This window comes from Hylobates moloch, unplaced genomic scaffold, assembly GCF_009828535.3.
Source record: "Hylobates moloch isolate HMO894 unplaced genomic scaffold, HMol_V3 SCAFFOLD_9, whole genome shotgun sequence".
NCBI classification, from domain to species: domain Eukaryota; kingdom Metazoa; phylum Chordata; class Mammalia; order Primates; family Hylobatidae; genus Hylobates; species Hylobates moloch.
In genome coordinates this window covers 58,963,417-58,989,449 of record NW_026652284.1, presented here as the reverse complement: position 1 = coordinate 58,989,449, position 26,033 = coordinate 58,963,417, and the positions used below count along the sequence as shown (strand labels likewise).

At 37.1% G+C, this 26,033-nt stretch overlaps 1 protein-coding gene and 1 long non-coding RNA gene across 3 annotated transcripts in view; one reads left to right on the top strand and one right to left on the bottom strand.

Moving 5' to 3' along the window:
- Nucleotides 1-7,901, bottom strand: part of ZC2HC1A (zinc finger C2HC-type containing 1A) — a 54,565-nt gene extending 46,664 nt beyond the window's left edge. For both annotated transcript variants that reach the window (XM_032759888.2, XM_032759889.2), the window contains exon 1: nucleotides 7,813-7,901. In XM_032759888.2, coding sequence (XP_032615779.1) covers nucleotides 7,813-7,828 — 16 coding nt within the window. In that variant the 5' untranslated portion in view covers nucleotides 7,829-7,901. The remainder of the gene's footprint in view (nucleotides 1-7,812) is intronic.
- A 107-nt stretch (nucleotides 7,902-8,008) lies between these two features.
- LOC131384209 (uncharacterized) lies at nucleotides 8,009-21,163 on the top strand. Its single transcript, XR_009214846.1, has 2 exons — nucleotides 8,009-8,687; nucleotides 20,822-21,163. It is a non-coding gene; the product is annotated as an uncharacterized LOC131384209 (long non-coding RNA).
- Nucleotides 21,164-26,033: the final 4,870 nt, after the last annotated feature.

Here is a 26,033-nt window from a genome sequence, read left to right as displayed (position 1 = left end):
GTTATCAAACATGTTTAAAATGTTTTTTTAAAAAAAGAAAATTATTATCACTATAAGGCATAAACAGATACAATACCATTTTAAAATAATGCTATTTGGGGATAATTTAAAAGCAATTATCCCCCAAAGAAATCTTTTTTAGAGAAGAATGTCATTCACCCAAAATAAAGATATATATAAAACATATATATAAATTTATAATGTCCTCTAATATTAGCTGGTCATAGAGCATAGCACTATAATTGACAAAATATGGCATATGCATGTGTCTTATGTCAAGACCTACGGAGGGAACTTCTACCGGGTAGCAAGGTAACAATTCTCCAATTTGGACCACGCGTTCATTCTCTAAAACAGAATACCATCTCACGCCAGTTAGAATGGCGATCATTAAAAAGTCAGGAAACAATAGATGTTGGAGAGGATGTGGAGAAATAGGAACACTTTTACCTGTTGATGGGAGTGTAAATTAATTCAACCATTGTGGAAGTCAGTGTGGCGATTCTTCAAAGATCTAGAACCAAAAATACCATTTGACCCAGCAATCCCATTACTGGGTATGTACCCAAAGTATCACAAATCATTCTACTATAAAGACACATGCACACGTATGCTTACTGCAGCACTATTTACAATAGCAAAGATTTAGAACCAACCCAAATGCCCATCAATGATAGACTGGATAAACAAAATGTGGCACATGTCTACCATGGAATAGTATGCAGCCATAAAAAAGAATGAGTTCATGTCCTTTGCAGGGGCATGGCTGAAGTTGGAAACCATCACTCTCAGCAAACTAACACAGGAAGAGAAAATCAAACACCGCATGTTCTTATTCATAAGTGGGAGTTGAAGAATGAGAACACATGGACACAGGGAGGGGAAAATCACACACCAGGGCCTGTCGGGGTGGGAGGCAAGAGGAGGGAGAGCATTAGGACAAATGCCCAATGCATGTGGGGCTTAAAACCTAGATGACAGGTTGATGGGTGCAGCAAACCACCATGGCACATGTATACCTATGTAACAAACCTGCACGTTCTGCACATGTATCCCAGAACTTAAAGTAAAATTCAAAAAACAATTAAAAATAATTTATGTAGTTTAAATTGTGAAACTTCACATTGTAATGTTTTCTTTAGTTTCATTGGTAAGTTGTCAGTTCCTGTAAAAAAAACTTTTTACTGTAATTTGAAGTAAGAAAAATTGTCAATTAAAATGGGCTTAAGAGTTACCAGTGGGCAAAAAGACCAGAATAAACACAGAAAAGTCATAATTTAAGGATAACCAAGCTGATTAGTTGGAAATATGTAGTTTTCTTGTAATTATTTTAAGCAATCAATTTGTCATGTTCTTTTATCTTAAAGGTTATCTCTACGGTAAATTACTAAACCTTAAAAACAAAATTTATCTTATTAATCTCCAAGGCATGAAGAAATACTGCTGGTGATCAGTTAAGTGACATACTGAGTTGATCTGAAGAGTCTAGGGTAAAAAAAATCGTTTTCTCTTTATCACCAGATAATAGAAAGTATACTGCTATAAGGTTAAGATCACCTAGTTATGCAAACTGCATGTATTATTTGAATTGTTATTTTATACATATAATACTTATATTAAGATTAATTGGACCAAGGGGTTAAAATATTCTGACCTCACACACACAACTAATTAAATAATAAAGTGGCTGTATCTTTTGCTCAATTAAAATAATCATCATGTGCCTGGATATAAATTTTATTACTAAAATAATTTAAAAAAAATATATTAATGGAACCTTCTACCCAGATCATGATAAATACCTTAGGCCTCAGAGTCGAAAGCCACATTTTGCTCTAATTAAATTCATTAAAAGACATGACATTACAGTTGAAAAAGCACTGCAATTTGTCTTGTATTATCTAACTTCAAGTCCCCAGCTCTGTCACTGAGAACTACAAGTCCCCAGGGAAGATATTTAAGCTCTCTAAGGTTTAGATTTTCTGATATAAAACAAGGAAGTTAAGTTAAATGACATATGGTCCCTTTTTATCTGGAACATACTGTAATTTAACAAAATCTACCTTAAGACCACATTAGCAAGAAAAGTACATGGAAGACATCTTTCTTACTGATTTTTTTAATAAAGTTTATATATAAGAATGATTAAACCAATTGCAGATGGTAGAATGAATGCTTCAGGTAGTGTACACCACATTGAGGAAATAACTTCCACTTATCTACACAGAGAACTGAGAACCTGAAAGGACCTACAGCAAAGAACTCCTTGTTAGAAAAGCCTTTAAGACATGAATTAGAAAGAAATATATGACTAATCATATAGGCAGACTCAGTTTAACATCCGTTAAATGAGGCTAATATCTGCTCAATTTACTTTAAAATTTCAGAGGATCAATTATTACATATAAAAATGTTTCATAACCTACAGAAATAAAAAATATTACTTTCCAAGGCATGCAGGCAAACTCCACTAACCTTTCCTAACTGGCAAAAACTAGCAAATTTTGCAGCTTATAAAAATACAAGAGAAAGATGATATTCAGAGGGGTGAATATTATACCAGAGAGCAAATACTGTTGAAATAAGCACTCAAGGTGATGGATAGAACCAAGTCAATAAAGTACTTTAATATTCTAGAACTTTTAAGCAGCCAATCTCTCCTTACAAAATTTATCTGGCACACACTGTTGATTCTGTTATAAGTTGCTTATGTTTTGCAACTTCAAAACCTGCATGATGATAAGACTTGAAATGGTATCTTTATCTAACACTGTAAGTGATGAGAAATAATGATTTCATTTCAAATAGTTGTGACATTTTAAAATGCATACATTTAAGAACTATGAGAGAACATTTTCAAAGAAATCTTGGAAATTAAGAACAGTTCTGGCCTCCCCTGTGGCATATCCATCTCCTCACTGCTGGTAAGTCTTATATTCTATCACCGTTCATTTGACTCCTTTAACGCTCAACAAACCTTTCTTTTGAAGCACAAAATATGTTATACCACTTTCTTCCCAATCCTTTCCAAAATTGAATTTCTTTCAGATCAATATTATCCAGTGTCTCAGAAGATTTACCCTTTTCAGCTCATCCTAGAAGAGTTTTTGTCTTAACCTAGTCAATGCCTACCCGACTCAACACACAACCTTCATCTTTCACAGCATTTTAGTCACCTCCACTAGTTCAGCAAAACTACTACCAAAACAAACAATTCTCGACTTTAAAACACTCAAGTTTCCTCTTTAACCACAGAATTCTACCTCTTACCTTTCTCTAAGTTACTATCTTGATCTCAGAGTGACTTGCTTTTCTTAATAAGCTCATTCCTGGCTGCACGTCCCTTCCTACCCAGTCTGAACATGACCCATCATTTATACTAGGAATTATCCACGAATCCCTTGCTTCATGGCCAAAAGTTTGGAAAATGGTACATTAACCTAAGTTAAATGGGTTCCCTTAGAGCAGAACTCCCTTAGTCTTAAAAAAAGAGGCTTAGTATGTTGTTATTTGCCCAAATTTATTTTATCAGAAATCCTTTGTACTCCCAAGACCAATGTTTTCCGCCAATGTCCTGAGGAGCACATTTTTTTAAACACTAACTTACATTTTCTGCTTAGTCCTTCTCTGCCTCTCATTCACTCACTGTCTGAATTGCAGGGAGACATTATCAGGCCAAGCACTGTATTGAAATACATCCATTCTGCCGGGCGCGTTGGCTCACACCTGTAATCCCAGCACTTTGGGAGGCTGAGGCAGGCGGACCACCTGAGGTCGGGAGTTCAAGATCAGCCTGATCAACATGCAGAAACCCCATCTCTACTAAAAATACAAAATTAACTGGGCGTGGTGGCACATGCCTGTAATCCCAGCTACTCCGGAGGCTGAGGCAGGAGAATTGCTTGAACCCGGGAGGCAGAGGTTGTGGTGAGCCGAGATCACGCCATTGCACTCCAGCCTGGGCAACAAAAGCGAAACTCTGTCTCAAAAAAAAAAAAAAAAAAAAAAAAAGAAAAAAGGAATGAAAGAAAGAAAGAAACGCATCCATTCCTTGATTCAATAAGTATTTGTTGAGCACCTAGCATGAGGCAGAAACTGTTCTAGGAGGTAGGAGTATAAGGATGATAAAAAACAAAGACTCTGATCTTATAGAGCTTTCACTGATCTAACAGGGAAAAAATAAATGAAAACTAATATATAAAATGCTACATGGTGATAACCACAATGAACGTAGAACAAAGTAAGGGGAGAAGAGATGGTCATAATGCTGTCTTGGAGAAGTATGGATAATCAGGGAAAGTTTGTTTAATAAGGAGACAATAATGACATTAAAAAGGAAGGTAACGGATTACTATTAATTTACTAATTGTCAAATCTGAAGCCCTCTTTTGAATCCCCATCCTACTGGGCCTTTCTACAGTCTGAGCCACTGCTGACAAATCCCTTTCACCTTTAAAGTCCTTTCTCTCTTGGCTTCAGTATTTCCTTCTCTCCTCCCAAGCATGCTATGTTTTACCTATACTGGACCTGCTAACATGCTTTTTGTGATTTTCACCATCTAACAAACACACACTGAGAGGGCCTCCTATGCACTAGGCACTTAGCTAAATGTTTTACATATATTACATTATTTAATACTGAATATAATTTAGGTAGTTACATATTTAATAGCTCCATTTTTTTCATAGCAGAGAAAATAAGGGTTCAGATTAAGTAAACTGCCCAAATCATAGAGCTAAAAAGAAACAACGCAAGGATTCAAACACAGTCCTCTCCAATACACTGTCTATTAAAATATCTGGCATCCAACTCAGTACCAAAAAGCAATAAATGCTAGATAAACTAATAAAGATAAAGAATTATTCAGTAAACTAGTACACATTTATACTACGAAAAAATAAAACAAAACAGAAATTTTGATGAGACATGACTGTCTTTAAACCAAGGGCTACACTGAAGAGCAATCAGTCTTCTAATCAAGTTTTAGAGGGCAGTACTAAGATCTAATAATTTCAACAATCCACAAGAGGAACAGACAGTCTGATCGCTGCCACAATTTTTATAACCATTTATCAGGGATATGAAGGGAATGACAATACTCTATATAAGGATAAAATCTGCTTAGATTTTACCATCTCTTCATTTTACAAATAAAAAAGCTTATAAGAGATTGGAACTCTCCCAAGTCTAGAACTACTTCTATTATCCTTAGATAGATTTTGTAGGGCACAAATTTTATTAGATGAAAAGGAATTAAAAGGTTTTGCTGTAATTATCCACAGAATGTAGAAGTGCTCAGATATTGATTCTACAAAAACATAGATAACTTATATTTGGTTTCAAAGTATAATGTTTGAGGCTAATACCTCATCTACTGACTATTCAAGAAGCATAAAGACCCAGAAGACCAAAAGTAAAACAAATGGTATACGATTACATGCAAATAATTTAAGTTATAAGAAAGAGTAAGATTATCTTTAATAGAAATTTTCAAGAGTCCATATATTTTCTGGTTTTATAGCCAAGATTAATGTCTGGTAACTGGTTTCAACTAGAAACATATGTCTAATGCCAGAGTACAATATTTACTCAATTACTCTGACACATAAGCAAACTTTTGAATATTTCTTACTGGATACTGCAATATAATATTTATTAGACACCTTCAAAGTACTACACTTTAACTTCCAATAGAGGTAAGAAACTACCTTATCTATCACTGTATCAATGTTTCTAGAATGAAAGAATGGATGAATTAATGAACGGTAAGCTTAAGACTCAGAGTTTGATACTTGCAAAGTGTGATCTCTTAGGGGAGGGAGAGGGGAGAAGGAGAAAGGGGAGAAAGGCACCATCCTAACTTCAACAGAAAATTCTCAGAGCTTTTATTAGATTGGATTGCTAGAAATTACCAGAATTCAACTGTTTTGCCCTACATAATTTAAGGCAACTTCACATATTTCGACACAGTTTACCACAATTAAACACATTATAGTTAATGATGGCATCTAATTCTGTAAAAAAAAAAAAATCTGAAAGTAAAGAGCAAGCACTATTAACATCATAAGCTTGGCCCATAAAACATGCCTATAAATACAGAATCCTACCTATTTGTCTACCTATGCAACTGATTATCATAATAGGTTTCCATTATATTTTAAAAACATTCGTAGTAAAGTTTCAATAGCAGTATCTTATCACTGTTAAAATGTAAGGTCCACTAAAATGTAGGTTCAATAAGAGTAATTACTTAATCATTTTTATTCTTTGCTGCAACCTAGAACCTAAAAAGATGCCCATAATAGACATTTATTTAACAACAAATATTTATTTAGTACCTACTTTGTGTCAGACATTGTTTTAGGTGGCTAGGATATGTAAGTGAAAAATCAGATGACGATCTTTGTCTTAATAATAAATGTTGAATAAAATAATAAAAATCTGCAAACTGCTCAAAAACACTTTATAGATAATATGTAATAAAACCTTATCATATTATATATGATAATCTCATGAGAATTCCATAACCCATGCTTTAATCCCACCAAGATACAAAAGTATCTTGAAAGTAAAATATACTGTACTATCATTACAATTCCTTATTTCATGGAAATTTGAACTATCTTCCAAAAACACATAAGCAAAAAACAAGACCTTCATTAGGCCAGCATACTGCAGCTGTCCACAAATGGAAAATTATCAGAATTATTTATCAGAGCAAAAGCACGAAATAAACTCCTACTCATGTTATTACATCTGCTTTTTGGCGAACTTAGGTGACTGAAAAAGTTACCGGCTACCACTTTTCACTTCATCACACAATGTACAATATTTTACTCCCTGGCATGCAACAATACACAAGACTCAAAGCTTCTGCTCATTCTTAATTCCAAGTGAATCCGTGTAAACCAGAAGACGGGGGAAAAGGAGCTAAATCAAGACAAGAGGATCTTTCAATTCTGAAGGTTTGTTCTTTATCATAACAAATTAAAAAATCTTGAAACTAGCACTGTTGCCAATGCTAGTTATTGTGGTTTTTTCCTTCCTTTGTTTTTAGGTGAATGCTTTCCTTACACAGGATAAAATGGGTAAACAGAATAGAGAAAAAGTGAAAGAACTGGGAACAAAGCAAAATCTGGAGTCATGGTTACAGTACAAAGATAAACCCAAAGATAAGGAACCAATACAGGCTCTTCCTCACATAGCGGCCGTGAATAAGTCATCAAATCCTCCGGGTAATCTATTGTACCGGCTCTAAAGCTGGCCAGTGACACTTCCTTAGGAGATGCTCTGACATCCCTCCGACAGAAGATGCTGCCGAAATGTAAAAAACCGGTTACCTAGTGAAATCGACCAAAGAATGTAAGGAGCTCGAGGCTGGAGACACACCCCGGGGCTGCAGCACAAACTGGCCTGGTGGTGTTAAGGCCGTGGACAATAATGGAGAGAGTCCAGTACAAGGAAGACAAAATCTGGCCAGAGACTGGGATCACTAAAAGGGCACTTAGGAGTCAAGCAAGATCAGAAAATGGTAGGAAGAGACGTGCAAGCGTCTTGCCAGGGGCAGGATCTGGCTCCGGGTGGGCAAGCCCAGGTGAAGACCGTCTGAGGCGTGGCAGCCTGGGAGCGTTCGCTCCACCGCATCGGGGACCGTCCGGCTCCCTTCGGCCCCAGCCTCCGGAGGCGCGGGCGGGGACGCGGCGAGGTCCGCCGCTCCGAACCAGCCCTCGCCTTCCTGCTACTGGTGTCCAGGGTCCCCAGCTGTTCTGGGCCCGCTCTAGCCGTCCTGCCCGCATCCCTTCATCGCCTCACCTTCCAGTCCCTCCATTGCGCCACCTCCACGAGCTCAGCAAGACTCGCCCAGCAGCGCCCGCCGCCGCCCAGCTCTGGCTGTAGCAACCCAGCCGCACCTCCCACCCGCTAACATTCCGGGCTCCAATTGGCTCCGCAGCTGCGGGGGCGGGGATCCGTGGGGGCGGGGCCGCGGCGGAGGCGAGGTTCCTGCGGTCTCCTCCTGGCTGCCACCCCGCTCCGTCTCTCCGGGTTACCCTCCAGGGAGCCGGGAGCCTCTTCAGGTTGCAGTCTGCGACGCAACGGCGCCTTTGTTTGACTCCAGCCTTGTTTTCCCTCATACCTTATCCTCCTATTTGGAGTACTTCAGCACCTCATGGGCTCCGCTTCACCATTCCTCAATCAGTCAATGCCTCTGACTTGTGGCCGCCATCCCTCCTAGTGGATACTTTAAGCAGGCAAGCAAACCAAACAAACGCCCAGCACGCTTGCATGCAGCAGTCTCCGTTTTCCGGTCTTTGGTCGCATGACTTGACCTCAGCGTATCCCCTAGACTTGATCTTCACACACAGCTTCATAGGTTAAGACACTTTTTTTCTAGAGAAATCGTACTTTCTTTTCTATCAGCGATTGTGGAACTGCGGTTGCTCTAAGCCCTTGAAAACAGTTTCCTCACCATGAAAGCTTGGGCCAAAAATTAGAAGTGAAACCCAGCCCTCCCTCTGTCTTCTACTCTTGGCCTACCCTGACCCTGTACTTTATCATCCGTAAACCAAAACAGTCGCCTGGCCTGACAATGTTTGATCGGGGAAGTTTGAGTTGGGGAATTAACCTACAACCTGACAGAATGAGGCCCGTCCGTCTCTAACAGAGTTCAAAACCTCCTGAAGATGAAAGTAAGTTCAAAACTAACTCAGACCATTTTAATGGTTTTGCTTACAATTACCAGAACTACATTTCTTTGAAAATTTGATTTAACAATCGTAAACAAGCTATATTGTTTGCTGACTATGGCGTATCTACTGGCAAGTTACCAGTATTAATGTGTTGTCCCTAACAAACCTTGGATTAATTTTATTGTTAATCTGTTTAATTGAAGAGTTTAACTTCATATCTAACTTTATCTACTATGAAATCAGTTACCTTCAGGAAGCAAGATTCCTCCTACTCTCCACTCACATTAAAGTATTGTTTAAACAAGCAAACACTTGAGGGGGCATCATCTCTTACTGAGAAGGTGCTCCAAGTGCATTTGAATGTGGTAGAGTCCATCTGTTGTGTGGAGCCATGTAAAGACCACTTGAACCATGCCTCAATGACTCCGTCAGCCCTTCCCTGATTCCCCTGGCTCTTCTGCTCCTCTGAGATCCTGGGCCTACTTGGCCAACCCATAGCCTTGCAGGCAATAGCTACTCTAGACTGGGTGCTGTGGAAAGGTCCTTTTTCTTCCTTAGTGCTGCTAAGGCAAAGGTAGAATTTTTGGTGGGGAGGGAAAGCCTTTTAAAAGAGCATTAAGGAGAAAAAAAAGCACACAGAAGAAAATACAAAAATAAAGAAGCCATTATTTTACAAATTACAAGTTCTTTCACTGAAGGCAAGACGAATATTGAGTTGGCTACTACCTTATTCGGCATAAAATCTACAGTAACATTAAAAATAATAAAAATAGCATTAAAGAATAAATCATGTGAGGCATGTTTTAGGCCCTTTTCATATATTCACGAATCTTCAAAAGAAATCTACAAAGTAGATACTACAATCTTCATTTATCAGAATTAAAATGTTCATTTTCTAGATGTCTCAGAGCAATTAATAGTTTGTCAATATTTGTATTATTAGTGAATGGTAGAGCTTGGCTACACTCTTGTCTGTTAAATTCTAAAGCCCATGGTGATTTAATTGGGCTCCTCACTCCCCTTCCTTGCCTTGCCTTTTATTATAGCTGCCTCAAGTGTAAACCCAAGCGTTCAGACATGTTTAACATATATTTGAGTAGGCATTTCTATTGTGAATCTTAATTCTCTAAAACATGATTGCTAGTCTTCCCTACAAGTATTGGTCTCTTCATAACTTTTACGCTCCAGCTACCCTGGCTCCTGCAGCTTTTCCCTGATTCTGACCCCTGAGTAAAGAGGTCTTCTTCCTATCTGCCTTCAATAAGTTCTTTCCTCTGCCGCCTACATACCTAGCCTGAGAGTCTTGTCTTGGTACTGTATCATGACATTACTTCCTCTCCAGTCTAGTCCATTTTTCGGGGTGCATTCATTCAACAAAAGTTTATTGAGTACCTCCTATGCTTCAAGTCCATTTTATCACTAGCCAGTTATTAAAATGAATGAAATTCAGCTTCTTCTCATGTTTTTAAGCACTTACCTGTACATAATTTTTTTACCTGCCATGTGATCTTGTTAACTGAAAATAACATTTATAGATCAATAAGAATTCGAGATCTTCCGACCTCCTTATCATACAAAAAAGGAAAACAAACTTTCAGAGATGTTTCTGACTTGGTCAAGATCACAAAACTAGTACTTAATTGAAATAGATATTCTGTCTGTGTTTTATTACATCATACCTTGATTCTTTCCACTTTGCATTATATTGCTTTCAACCACCATTCCCTTAAGCAGATCCACATCTATTCTGCACATTCCAAAAAGCTGAGCAAGCTGCATATAGCTTCTTGTTTCAAAGCTCCAATCTCTTGAATCCCACAGGAAGTTCAAGTCCCCTTTTAGAGAAAGCCAGGTTCTCATTCAGATCATTTGCAGAGCACAACTAAATGAGATTCTGAGTCTTGGTGAGAACTCAGTTTATCACCTCCACTATGTAGGACATTTCTTCCTTCCATGACCGGAAGAGGAATAACCTACCACAATTTAGCATATAAAAATAATGCATACATTTGGTAATCATAAGAAAATGATAATTTTCATCAAAAACGTAAGAAAATATTTCCCTTAAAAGTGTTCTAGAGGGAGGAAGCATTTTCTGAGTTGGCTCTTGCTAGTTTTATTTGAAGTAAAAATAAAATTTTCTTTTTTTTTTTTTTTGAGACGGAGTCTCGCTCTGTCGCCCAGGCTGGAGTGCAGTGGCGCAATCTCGGCTCACTGCAAGCTCCGCCTCCCGGGTTCACGCCATTCTCCTGCCTCAGCCTCTCCGAGTAGCTGGGACTACAGGCGCCCGCCACCACGCCCGGCTAATTTTTTTTGTATTTTTAGTAGAGACGGGGTTTCACCGTGGTCTCGATCTCCTGACCTCGTGATCCGCCCGCCTCGGCCTCCCAAAGTGCTGGGATTACAAGCGTGAGCCACCGCGCCCGGCCAAAAATAAAATTTTCTAAGTGCTCAGAGGAAAATAGTGATAGTTTCTCATGGCCTGGAATAATCAGAAAGCATATAGGTAGGCTGTCACAGGTGAAGATTTATTGAAGGAAAAATGTCCTAGTCAAGAAACATCAAGAAAAGAAAGAAGGGGCTTTAGAAAAGTGAGGAACTTAAAGCAAACTTTACCTACTACATTGATTGAAGGGCTATTCCATTCATAGTGTGATAGCAATTATTCTAGCTCTATGTTTCCCTACTTTCAAACTAATTTTCAGCTGCAAAAAATCAGTTTTGTTTTTCAGCTTTCGGCTATGATCTTGCCTATCCATCCCTTTGCATCACAATTTCAAATCTTAACTAAAAATCTATTAACCAAAATGTTTATTGAGGTCCTCTCTAGACTAGCCCATTTTTCTGATGCATTCTTTCAACAAATATTTGTTGAGTGCCTTCTGTGCTTCAAGTCTATTATATCACTAGCCAGTTACTAAAATGAATGAAGCTCAGCTTCTTCTCTTACGTTTTTAAGTATTTGTCCATACATATTTTTTTACCTGCCATGTGATCTTTTTAACTGAAAATAACATTCATAGACCAATAAGAAATTGAGATCTTTCAACCTTGAGTACAACACTGCTCTAGGCACAACAGAAAGCTTCAAAGAAATCTCTATGATCTCTAGAAAGTTAACATCAAGTAAAGGAAACCCTGAGCAAGACATAATACAGGGCAAAAGAGTGGTTAATAGTATTAAGTTTTAGATGTTGTGGTACAGCTTATAAAAGCAATTGGTTACAGGAAGTCATTTACAAGAATGGAACAATTTTGAAGGTTTTTTAGAAGTAGAACTTAAATTGTGTCTTGAAGAGTGTCATAGGATAGGTAGAGATCACTGAGGATGAGGGAACAATGGCATAATCCTCCTGAAGAAAATGATGCAAGCCTGGCATGTTTTGGGACAATCTAAAGAAGCAAGGAGAATATTTGTATCTATTTTGGTTCATGTGTAACATTTGTTCCTCTTTACATTATACAGCACAAGCATTATGGCTATATAATTTATATCTTTTTAATCTTAGGGGCAAGGTGTTGAGTTAATGATACTCGCTAACACACAGCACATGCTTCAACTATCCATACCAAGGTATCTCTTTTATTTGCTTTTTGTTATTTGTCATTCATCCCCCATTTTCGTGCAATTTACCAGCTTCCTCACTATAGGCACAATTCTATTACCTATAGATGTCTTTGGATAGGTGTGATTCTTTGAAACCAATATGGTGCTGTTTTATATATGCATCTGTTTTTAATTTACATAAATGGCATTATTCTATGGCTTTCATTCTGTTTGTAATTTTAATTTTCAATTAATTTTAATTATTAATTTTTAAATTTAATGTTTTTTGTCATTCATTCAGAGATTCATCCATGCCACTGTATGAAATACAAGTTTATTGCTTCTGGATGTTGGATAATAGCATTTTACTGTATGCATACACCACCACATCTTACTTAACTCATTTCTGTAGTGATGGGCACTGAGTTGGTTCTAACTGCTGCTACAATGAACATCTTTGTGCTTGTCCCCTTATGAACCTGGGCTCAAATTTCTCTGGGATGCATCCTTGGAATAGTTTAGTGGATCATATTCACTTCCACTAAGTACACCTAGATTTCTCTCTACAATAGCTGTACCAGTGTACATTCCCATCAGAAGTGCAGAGGGCCCATCTTTCTATGGCTCAGTAATAGCTGACTTAGCTCTAATTTTTGAATCAAGAGTTGGTCTTTTCTTCATATACTTGCTAATTCAGATTTGACTTTCAATGAATTGCCTGGTTTTGTATATTGAAATTCTCATCTTTTTCTTATGGTATGTAAATTCCTTGTGTATTCTAGATGTTGACCCCTGCTAATTTCAATTATTTAAAAAATCTTTTTCCAGTTTGCCAAACACTTGATAATTTTGTCTGTGATACTTTTCACTGAACAGAAGCCCATAAAGTTATTCTATAAAATCTGTCAATATATTTTCTTTATGAATTGTGCATTTTTAATTAAAGTTTTCTTCACTTCTAGATTATTGAGGGTATTTGCTCACATGTTTTTGTATTAATGCTATCCTTTTTATCTTTCTTAATGAGGTTTTCAACCCATCAGGAGTCACCTTTGTATATTATATGTGTTAGGAATCAACTGTATTCTGCATATAATGTGTCCATTTTTCCAAAACTATCTCTAAACAGAAAAAGTAAATATAGACATCACAGAATTACAAATACAAAGATATTATGAACAGCTTTGTTTCTATAAATGTAAAAACTCAGAGGAAATGAATATCATTCTGGATAAAATTAAAAATTGTGACAAGAAACTTGAGCAGAATGAAAACTGTTAATAAATCAAAATGGTAAAGACATCTCTTTACTTTAATGCCCTAGGTGGAGAAAGATTTACAGGTGAGTTTTACCAAACTTTAAGACAAAGATAATTTATATTGTGTCCACATTTTCAATAAAATTTAAAAAGAGGAAAAGCTTATAAAAGCTTATAATTAATTTTTTAACATTAGCATAATTCTGACTCCAAGCATTATAAAAGCAATATATGAAAAATTATAGGATTGTCTCTATATTATATATACAGAAGTCATAAAAAAGATGTTAGCAAACCATATTCAACCAAATTATTATTAAATAAAGTCTATACCAAGAATGAAAGTATAGTTTAATATCAGAAAAGACATCTGTAAAATTTTAGCTTTTTTCGTCTATTTTCTGTTTAATCAATAAGAACCATTGACAAGCAATGAATTCTGCATTTGAAATATTTATGATACATTCCAGTGACAAGTTTTGTTATTCTTTGTATTGCTGAATTCACCAAATGTAGGTATATATATGATTAATGATGGTGGAAAAAAGAATTTTGGTATTGACAAGGAAATGTGGTTGATGTCTAGATAATTTGTAGTAATGCTATTTTATTAATTGTACTGCTTCTAAAAAAACAACCAGTTTGGGTGGGTAATGGATAGGCAAAAGATAAAAATGTATTTCTAATTTTAAAGACAAAATTCCCTCTTGGATGATTCTACATATTTAGGCATTCATATCTTAATGTGAAACACATTTACCTTGTAACTAGCTTTGTGGTGCATCTGACGCTGCAGCAGAAGATTGGCATTAGGCCTGGAGAAAGGGATACAGATAGACTGATGTGGGAGAAGGGCTCTGATTTACAAGACCAGAACACAGCATGAATCCACTGGAGGCCTGAATGGTAGTGAACACAGAACAGAGATGGGAGGACTTGCAGAGGCCACTAGCTGTTCTGTTGTTCTCAGAAGAGTATTACTGATATATACCTGAGCATATGGTTGTGGAATAAAAACTCTACTCCCCAGTCTTTCTTGCAGCTAAGTAGTCCAGGTGACAAAGAATTCATAACTTATATGTGCATGATTTTTAAGCATCTTTAAAAAAGAGAGGGTGAGCCATTCTCCTTCTTTTTCTTCTCCTCTGTTGGCTGGCATTTGGGCATGATACCTGAGACTGGAATAGCCATCTTGGACCATAAGGTGACTTTGGGAATAGAGTCCACTCATAGAAGAGGTAACAGACTGAGGAAGCATGGATCTCTTGCATCTAGACCATCAATCTCTAAATTTATACAAGGGATAGAAATAATTTTATCTTAAGCAATTTTTTTGAGAGAAAAGAAGAGGTAAGGGGGATTGTTCTACATTTATAGCCAAACTTAATCCTCATAAAACAGAGATTTAGATACAGAGGTAAGAAGACAACAAAAACTGTTTTTCCTAGTTTATTTTGTGTTGCTGGGTAACTCTAAAAATTTGCATAGGTATCGATACCCAGAACTGTTTTGAGAAGTTGTGCACTTCAGCTTTGTCCAATTTTGCCTGTTGTCTCCAGGACAGCCAATTGTTTTCGGATGCATCTTTTCTTTTGGAGGAAAAGAAACAACAACGAGAGAAAACTATCAAAAGTCCTTTCCTCCTTACTTCATTATTAATCATAGCAGCTTCCTAGGGCCTTGAAAACTTGCTTTAAAATGCTATAAAATATTACAAATATTATATAATGTTGATGATGATGTCAGGGTATTTATATTAAAGACAAAGAAAAATTATCCTATTATCAATCACCTAAATAAATGTTTTGACACTTATTCATGGTTTCAAAACCCTTATGGTTCTTCCTAAAGAACCATATTAATAAAACAACCAGATTCTTTGGTTTCTGCAGCTGCCTTTTAATGGAAAGAGCAATATGAGACTTCACCCTATAAACATATGCTAATTAATAATATAATTGGTTACTTGGTTTTACTTTAAGAAAAATCTCTAGTTTTCATCGTACATACACATGTAATTAAAATTATGTGTTATTAGCTATTTATACAAATGCCATGTTTGCAAACATAACATTCTAGAAAAGTTGCTTGCTTGCATTTTTTACATTGAAAATATACCATTTTATTCATTTATGTATTGATTTCTTACTTAGAATGTATATCAAAAGTATGCACCTGGCATATTGTCTATCTAATTTTATCACATGAATCTAACAATTGTCTGCTTGATGTTTCTAAGAGGCAGAGTTTTTTAAGCCTATGTACATTTATGTTTCTTAGCAGCTAATGGATAATCAACAAAACAAATAAGAATCTCCTGGCCGGGCGCGGTGGCTCACGCTTGTAATCCCAGCACTTTGGGAGGCCGAGGCGGGTGGATCACGAGGTCAGGAGATAGAGACCACGGTGAAACCCCGTCTCTATTAAAAATACAAAAAATTAGCCGGGCGTGGTGGCGGGCGCCTGTAGTCCCAGCTACTCGGAGAGGCTGAGGCAGGAGAATGGCGTGAACCCGGGAGGCAGAGCTTGCAGTGAGCCGAGATTGCGCCACTGCACTCCAGCCTGGGAGACAGAGCGAGACTCCGTCTCAAAAAAAAAAAAAAAAAAAAGAATCTCCTCTGGCTCTGTTTTCAAAACAAAATAAAGTTTATGCTTTCATAAGAAAATAAATTCTAGGTACAAAATATTATCTAAAAACATTAGTGTTCCTTAAATTATATGTAAATTGTTTATATGAACTTATAGAAAATGAATTTAAATATAATTTAAAGGAACACTAATCTTCAAACAATTTGAATGTTATAAAAGACTATAGTGGTTATCAGTCAGTTTTTCTTTGAAACTTCTTTGAAATTTCTTTAAAAGTAAGAGAGCTCTTAAACCTTTGCAGTGCCTCTGTTGTTATTATGAATATTAATGGCCATTCAGAAGTGAAGGTTGTTGTTGCCTTTCCAAAATCTCCTGTTCTGGAAGGGATGTTCACCCCTACTATTGAGAATGTTGGCTGATGATCTATAACTACTTCTTCTGCAAAGAATTGCCCTTTTCATAAAGGGTACTGCCATGTCTGAGAGGTTAAGATCCTCCTCTCTGACGAGAAGCTCACAGCCAATGACTAACAGGCGGACTCCATTGATTCAGGCTTGCCTGAAGTTGGTCTTCACGTAAGACTACATTCTTGCTTACCTTTCTTCTCCTGCCCTTAGGCCCTAACTTGCTGTCCTCACTCAAAGGGGGCTATTTTTAAATGAATAACTTCCACAAGAATCCCCTCAGCTTCTGAGAAAACTGACCTAAAACTCCTTTACAAAGCGATAATAGCACCAATTTAATGGCCTACTGCTACTATTAAATGTTACTCGATCCCATGCCCAGCTATACTTTTGGTCTGAGATGAAAAGATTTGCCCTGACTTTCACTGCTCTTCTGAATTACATTCTTGAAACCAAGAATGTAAAATACTGATGGTGATATGTAAACAGACTGCATTTTACCCCTGGAGATGTCAAAGAGCTCATAGTAAATAAACAGATCATCAACTATCTATTTAGTACCTTTGACAATAATTCTCTGCATTTTCATAGAACATTATTGTTTTTAAAAGCTTAGTTTAATACTTCAGTCAATGATATTCGATAAATATTTGCTAAATGACTGGATAAATATGAGTGAATGGGTATGGTCTTCAAAACAGCTAATTTAGGTAAGCAGAGAGGTTTTATTTAGCTCCTAATGGTTATGGTTAATATGTTATTATGCACACCATTTCCCATATAGACTCATGTGATAAACTACTTGTGAAGTAGGTGTTATTCTTTCCATTTTTATGTTGTAGAAACTAAGGTTTACAAATAAATATTATGTAATGTTAATGATGACATCAGAGGATTTATACTAAAGATGAAGAAGAAGTCTCTCCTATTATCACTTACATGAATATCTTGGCACTTCTTCATGGTTTTAAAAACCTTATGGCTCTTAAAACAGTCAGATCCTGTGGTTTCTGAAGCTGCCTTTTAATAGAAAAAGCCATATGAGTATTCACCCTACAAATGTATGCTAATTACGAATATAATTGATTACTTGGTTTTACCTTAAGAACAAGTGACTTTTTCAAAGCTACAGTTAGTAAGTGGCAGGGTTGGATAATGAAAATAAATATTCTGACTTGAGATCCCATTTGTCAGAGCATAACTGCTTTTTCTAGTTGAGGACACTGAGTCTGTGGAGAATGACAAAACGGAACACCCTGGATTTAAGCTCTTGAGTTTCAAATCATAACTGATAAACTGTCCTTAAACTGAAGTAAAAGCAAGCCATTTGAGTTATACTTCATTTCCCTCAATGACAGAATCAATGCATGATGGATAATTTTATGTGTTGACGTGGCATGGTCATGTAACCAGAGATTTGGTCAAACATTATTCAGGATGTTTCTGCGGAGGTGTTTTAGGATAAGACTGACATTTAAATTGGTAGACTTTGAATAAAGCAGATTACCCTCCGTAATATAAATGGGCTTCATCCAATCAGTTGAAGGCCTTAATAAAATAAAGACTGACTTCCCTCTGTTCACAAACAAGTTCTATCAGCAGATTGCCTTTAGGCTCGAACTGCAATGCTTCTCTGGTTCTCTAGCCTGATGTGCTAACCCTGCAGCTTTTGGACTTGACAAGCCTCCACAGTTATATGAGCCAACCAATTACTTAAAAATAAATTTCTCACTCTTTCTTTCTATATATACGTGTCCTGTTGGCTCTATTTCTCTGAAGAGTTCTGAATGTTTACTCTGTGCTTGCAATGCTTACCAAGGTAAGTAGGCAACCAATTCCTGGAAAGCACAAAGTACAAACAAGAATATGCTCTGAAAGAATGTGCAACCTTAATATGACCTGTGTCCTTATTCAAATACCCTACTGTCTGTTTCTAGTTGGATGTCTCCTTTGTTCCCATCCTATTTTCAGAAGTAGCTACTTTATCTCTTAGTATAATGATAATTTGGACCCTGCAGATAGAGACAAACTCATTGCCTAGTTTCCAAAACATAAAAAATCTTTTAAAAAATTTAACAATCTTCTCCTACAACAACTTTACTCTGGAAAGACTCAGAAAGGTTTATTAAATGACTATTCAGCAATGAGTTGTTGGTTGGCTAAACCAAGGACTGGAACTCAAATCTTCTACCTTCTGACCCTTTGCCCTTCAAGCTGCATTTTTCTGCCTTTTTGTATATAAATTATTACATAGTTCAGTTCAGGAACTGTCAGAATAAAAGCTTTTCCTCCCAGGGAATTTAAAATATAAATAATTGAGCAAGAATATATGAAGAATATGGTAATAATACATAATAAATAAATATCATATTGAATATAATTAAGGGCCAAATGAAGACTACAGAAAATAAGTACTAAATATTCTAATTAGAGAGGTTATCATGGGCTGCTTTACCAGGGAAGGATTAATGAGCAAAACCAGGCACTGAAGATGGAAGTCCTACAGTAGTTTATAATCTAAATGACATAATAAGATATAAAAATGGTTTAAAAATACATGCTCACGCAACCAACACGTATAATGCCAGAATGAAAATTCAGGTCAAAAGAGGCAGAAGAGTTACATGCAAAAATGTCCACATGGCTTAGAATTAGGATAGTTTCCTGTAGGAGATGGATTTTGTATTTTTTGTTCTTGAAGGTTATGTAGGATGATGACAGGCATTTTGAGCAAACGACTGATCATGGGCTGAACAAAGGTAAAAAAGCAGGCATAGTAATGTTACTTTCAGAAAATAATAAAAATATGTTTAAAAAATGGAAAATTAATTACACAAGTTTGTACTGAGCACTTATGTGAGAAATACAAATTGTTATCTTGTGATTACATGCTTTCTGACACTTAAAGATTGTCTCAACTGAGAAGAACTAATGGGTTATAAGATCTCTTTATCAGAGATTAGGAAGTGTTCTGATTCTTCAGGAAATTTTCCCTAAAACTTATTTATAAAAAAGCAATTTATGGTGAGACTTGGGATTGGATTGAAGACAAATTAGAAAAGCAATATGATTTCATGTTTTCCAGTTTGAATGATTAAAAGCATGGCAATTATACTAGGAGGAATAGCAAAATTGGCAAAGAAGTTTGTTTGAAGCAAAAATATATGTTTGTTTATGTATAAGAATAAGAAACCTTACAAAATGAAAAATAAAGCCAAGTATTTATGGTATTTTCAGTAATAGATGAGATGTATTTGACAAAGAAAAACTTATTTGTGTTGCTTTTTTAGAAATGAATTGTTAAGGTCATTTTTTAAGAGATATTTCCACAAGCAAGATTATGAACAACTAAATGTTTTGGTGCTTTCTGACTAATTAATTAACTACTTGTGTATGGGAAATTATAGAATAAAGATAATTGTTGGGGAAACCAGCCCCACACCACCCAGTGTGTATCCCAAGTCTGGCAGAGACAAAGGAGCTAGAAAGAGACAGCCTTTAAAAGGTGGGTCCAGGGGACCAGAGCATCGGAGCCTTGCTCATGGCCCAGAGCTCTCAGGCTCTGCCCAGTTTAATGGTTTACAAGCTCTTTGTTCTTTAGGGCAGATGGGAGGGGGAGGAAGGGATGAGGAAAAGGATTAATCAGTGAAGGAGAACTCGTGAGTCATTCCATAAGATGTATAGCAGTGGTGGTTTCTGTGAATTTCCTTGAGCAAAGGCGTGTGTCTAAACTACTTAAGATCTTTAACTTATCGGGACTGAAATGGGTGGGAGTGGGCTTCAGGAGGAGCCAAGATGTTTGATTATACCCCACTGCTTCAAGGGAATATTATCTCCCTGAGCAACCTGTGGAATGCCGCCGAGTGGTTATGCTCTTGGGGCATAAAGACATGAAGGCAATAAGGAGACTTTTCTCCTCAGAGGCCACCCATGGCTTCCTATGGGTGTCTCACACCGGGGAGACCAAATCAACTGGCACCCCAGAAACTCTCTTTCCAACATGTCCCCCTTTTTTGTCTTTATTAATTTTTTTTGATTAATAACAGCCATTGCTATCATGGCTCGTTCATGGTGTCTGGCTTCTCTTCCAAGGCACCATCCGCATCTGTAGACTAAAAACAAACAGCATAAACAGACACAAACCAAAATAAAATTTGCAATTGTTGATCCACGTATGGTTTTAATCCTTTAAGGATTGGTATTAAAAAGGCCATCAGCGGCTCCAGCAAGAATATCAGCTCCAGGTAACAGGGTGAGATGAGCCTGAGATGCCTCAAAAACTTGCTTTTTCAGTTTATTAATACCTAATGTTAAATTATCTTCTTTTCCTTGTAGGTGACGTCTAATCATCTCCCAATGGTGTTCAGTGGCATTATAAGAGCTAGGAGTAATATAAAAATCAGAAGTATTCCAATCACTTTGCATTTTAATTCTGTGCTCCAAGCTCATAATCAGATCGCCATCCAAATTACTGTTTGATGGAGATCTTTAATTTTATTTGCCAATTTTTGATCTGTTTGGCTTTGGGAATTCCAAAGCTTAGAAGAATTTTTCTGCCAACTCTCCACAAAGACCACAGTTTGAATAGAAGAGTACAAAGCAACACCAGCAGCAGCAGCAGTAGCTGTGACAGCTATAAGGCCCATGATCATAGCTATTAAAGTAAATATGAATCTCTTTGATCTATTAAGTATTCCTTTTTAGTACCTCAGTGATAATATGTATGAAAGGAGAGGCCTCCCAATGTCCATTGAGGGAAACAGGTATCCAAACTCCTTCTCGGGCCTTAACCAGTAAAATACTGTTATCTTTATTAAAGGTAGAATCAATGCAGTTAAAAAGATGACAGTTGAGGCATGATATGGTTTGAGAGTCAGGTAGGATATTAATTTTTCCCACTGCCAACATAAAAGGAGATTTAACACAACTCTGCAATGGGACAGTCCGATTAGGGGTCATGACTACAACAAATGGAAGTTTTTTACTATGGATCTCTGTTTTATATTCTCCTTTCCAAATCCGAATTGGGGTTTGAGCCATCATTAATTTCCACAATTCTGGATGTTCTGGACTTATAATTGTATCAATCATTTTGGGGCTTGGAGGAACCATGCCATCCTCCTCCCACTTAATAGGGTAATTTGTTTCAATTCTTCTATATAATTTTGGTGCATTATCTGGGGAGTCAGTTGCAAAAGGAGTCCCTTTACAATCTTCACGCTGTCCAGTACAATTTACTGCAAAGTGTCCCCTAGGGGGTCCAATCAATGATGATTCCATAGGAATTATTTTGCAGTACAGCAGCACTGTTTGCAATACAATCTTCCCAGGTTAGCACCTCTAGCTTTCCAGACCATTTAGTGGCCTGCCTAGGGCAGGGCTTCTTATTAGGTTTAAATTTATTAATCTGGCAATGTGTCATAACATAGCCATGCTCGAGGTATTTAATAGCGTCCAAAGATTGAAATATTCTTCCACTGATTGCATGAATAGAGGCTTTTGATCCATTATGTGCAGGGACATAAGCCATCCAACTTTGTTTATCGTAATTTAAACATCCTGCTGCCAGCCCCAGGCAGATGGGAGGAAAGCGATAACCAATGGAAACGTTCATTAACATTCCTTCATCCTCTGGATGAGTAGGACTGCGGTTATCTGTTGGTCCAGGCATCCAGATGCTGTCATTAACATTAACCTCCACCTGGGGGTCTAACCATGTAACAGGCCTAATCAGTGGTGGGAATGGAATGTAGGCCCAATAAGTGTAATTTTGATCTGCCTCTCCCTTAATAGGTCTAATTGCTGCCTGACATTCTGTATTAGCATTTTCATAAGCAAGCAGCTGAATGATCACTTTCCTGGCATGAGAATCCGAAATAGCCTTTTGAGCTGCGTCTTGCAAATGGCGATAAAATCTGGATAAGCCTCCCTTGGACCCTGTTGAACTGAATTAAAAGAAGGATAAGTAGTACCAGGGTCGTGAATTTTTTCCCAGGCTATTAGGCATCTGAGGTCAACCTGTTCTTTGAGAGTTGTTGTTTAAATTAAACACTCTGCTGTGAGAAGTACAATATTTTTGCAGTTTACAGATTTTATACTCAACTTGTCATATCTGACTCCAAAGACACAGTCCTGCTGAAATATCAACTTTACCTCTGATGCTTGGTCTCTTCCCCATGCTTCATGGTAATTTCAATGTGGGAGTCAGACTCTTTTTTTATATTCCCTAAATACTGTTTCCATAAGCATCTGTATGTAGAGTAGATTTGTAAAAACTGCATCTCAAGAATAATATACTGAAAATGCAAGTTCCAATCATGATACTTCAAAACTAAAATGTTAAAGACATAGTTGAAGACTCTAGTAGAAGACTTAATAATTTGATACAACTATTAAATCTTGATTTTAAATAACAAGTTTTTTAACAAACTCATTACACAGTGAAATTAAAAGCATATACTAAAGCCAACTCAGAAATCAATAGCATTCGTTATCATTAGAAAGTTATATTTTAAATTAAATCACATCTTTGAGTTTTTAAAAATATGGATAAAAATGAAAAAAGTATGTCTCCTTTGTTGCTTTAGATATATTTTCATGTAGATCATTTACAATATTCAAGTGAGTCACAGAACTTTCCACATCTTAGTCCAATAGTTCACTCTTACACAGCTGAGAGTCATCTAGGCCATTGTATCCTGATTTGTAGGAATGTAATATATAAAACTGAATGACATTTAATATTACATGTTTTCTAACTCAGAGAGTAAACATAGGATAAAATAGACTAAAACACAGAATACAGACTAATGTGGTAAAGTTTAATACATGTTGTAAATTTTAGAAAACCGGCATTCTATAAATTGATTAGATATGAACATCATATTGAAATTAATAGGATTTAGAAAAAAAAATTTAACATTTATTTTAAGTTCAAAGGTACATGTCCAGGACATGCAGGTTTGTTACATAGGTAAATGTGTGTCAAGGGGATTTGTTGCATAGATTTTTTTTCATCACCCAGGTATTAAGCCTAGTATCCATTTGTTATTTTCCTGATCCTCTCCCTCATCTCATGCCCAGTGTGCTTTGTTCCCCTCTACATGTCCATGTGTTCTCATCATTTAGTTACCTCTCACTTATAAGTAAGAAAATGTGGTACTTGGTTTTCTGTTTCTGCATTAGTTTGCTAAGAATATTGGCCTCCAGTTCCATCCATGTCCCTGCAAAGGATATGACCTCATTCTTTTATATGGCTATATAGTATTCCATGGTGTATATGTACCACATTTTCTTTATCCAGTCTATCATTGATGGGCATTTGGGTTGATTCCATGTCTTTGCTATTGTGAAAAGTGCTGCAGTGAGTATATGTGTGCATGTGTCTTTATAATAGAATGATTTATATTCCTTTGGGTGTATACCCAGTAATGGGATTGCTGGGTTGAATGGTATTTCTGCCTTTAGGTCTTTGAGGAATCGCCACTCTTATCTTTCCACAATGGTTGAACTTATTTACACTCCCATCAGCAGTGTAAAAGTCTTCCTTTTCTTCCACAACCTCACTAGCATTTATTGTTTTATTGACTTTTTAATAATAGCTGCAGGTTACTCTGCAGTGAACACCAAGAAATAAGTATTCAGACAATTACAGCTGAACAGGGTGGGGAGCAGCTAATGGAACTATTGAAGGGTAATGGAACTATTGGAGGGACTCCCAAATCCAATAGTCTGGTTTTCAGACATGACATACCCATGAGGACCTCAATCAAGTAAGGTGCCATTATCGAGCAGAGGTCCTTGATGTGGTGCAGGTTATCTGCATGGGGACCACTGGACGGCCTCAAACATATCGACAGTCCCTTCTTGGACAGCATATAGGAAGATCGTTTCATTAGAAATCTCAGTAAGATTAGTAGTAACAGCAGAAATAAAAGTCAAGTTTGCGAGCTTAGCATCCCTTTTAGGCTGATAGTAAAGATACTCCTGAAGAATGAGAGTAATACACTTGTCTTGGGCCAATGTGGAAAAACAGAGAGGAGAATTGCTAGACAATAAAATCCAGGAGTCATTAAGTTTGATCCATCCCAAATTTTCAGTGAGGGGGTAAGACAGGGGCATCCATCAACCTCCCGCCCAAGAAGTATCATTAGATGACAAAGGCGGGTCAGCATCCCACCATGTAATAACATTGAAAACGGGGATTCAGAACATGACTCCAATAAACATATTCTTAAGCTGAGCCCACCTGGCAAAGAACAAGAATTACCAGCCATGTACTTTCTCAGAAGCTTCCCCAATTACTGCCAGATACATAAGAAACCAGTTCTCTGCAGTTGCAGGGGCTCCCATGGCTGCGAGCTGGATAGTTGCCTGTTGATCCAATTTCTTTAGCTGTCCCCAGGTGATGTCAGGTGCCTTCCGACTCATCATCATCATTGTTGGTCTATTCTCCAATGACAGCTCCTTCATGATCAGGAGGGGGTTGTTTGGTGGTCTCCAACTAATAATATGGCTTCACCCATTTTATGGGGATTCACTCTAATCCTGTAGTTTGTGAAACACAAACCGCACCTTGACTCCGTCGCAATGCCTCATAAGGTTTCTCCCAATTCCCTGTACAAATGTCTCAAATTAACACCTTTCTTTTTGTGACTTCAACTGGCTTCATCCTGTGATCAATGGCCGTCCCGGCATCTTGTCCGATATTCAAAATATTGAGAGTAAATAAGACCATTGCTATCTGTTCTCGAGGAGAGATCCCCATATTCCCCCTTTTTGTTTATATAAGATATACTTTAAAAGTTCGATGAGCTCGTTCAACAGTGATCTGACCAGTTGAGTTATAAGGAATACCAGTTTTGTGTTGTTTGTGCCAAAGTTGAGATGCATATCCAAATTGAGTGCTAAGATAGCAAGGACCATTATCAGTTTTTATAGTTTGTGGAAGACCTAAGGTCATAATAGTTTAAAAAGATGAGCAATTGCATCTTTAGTTTTTTCTGCAGTTCAGGGAGTAGCATGTGTCAGGCTCGTATAAGTGTCCACGGTAACGTGGAGAAATTTGAAGCGTCCAAAGGGTGAATGCTGAGTAATATCAGTTTGCCAGATAGCATTAGGTACCAAACCTCTTGGGTTGGCCCCAAGTCCCAATGAAAAACAGGAGAGAGAATGCTGTTGGCAATCAGGACAAGTTTAAATAATCATGTGAGCTTGAGCAAGTGTCAAAGAAACTGCTGTTTAAGACTGTGTACATTCTGATGAAAAAAGGAATGATCAGCTTGAGCTCGCAAAAATGCAGGAGAGTCTGCAAACCACATCTGTGGTCGTACCAGAGCATCAGCTCAAGCATTCTCTTGTGATAAGGGACTAGGTAGCCCAGAATGAGAATGAATATGTGTGATGTAAAGAGGGTGATGATGGGCAGAGAGGAGCATCTACACTTTGAGAAATAGGGTTAGTAGGGGTTCATTAGTAATACCTTTCAGATGTGTGAGATCTAAATGAATAATACTATACACCGCATACTCGGAATCACTATATTTAT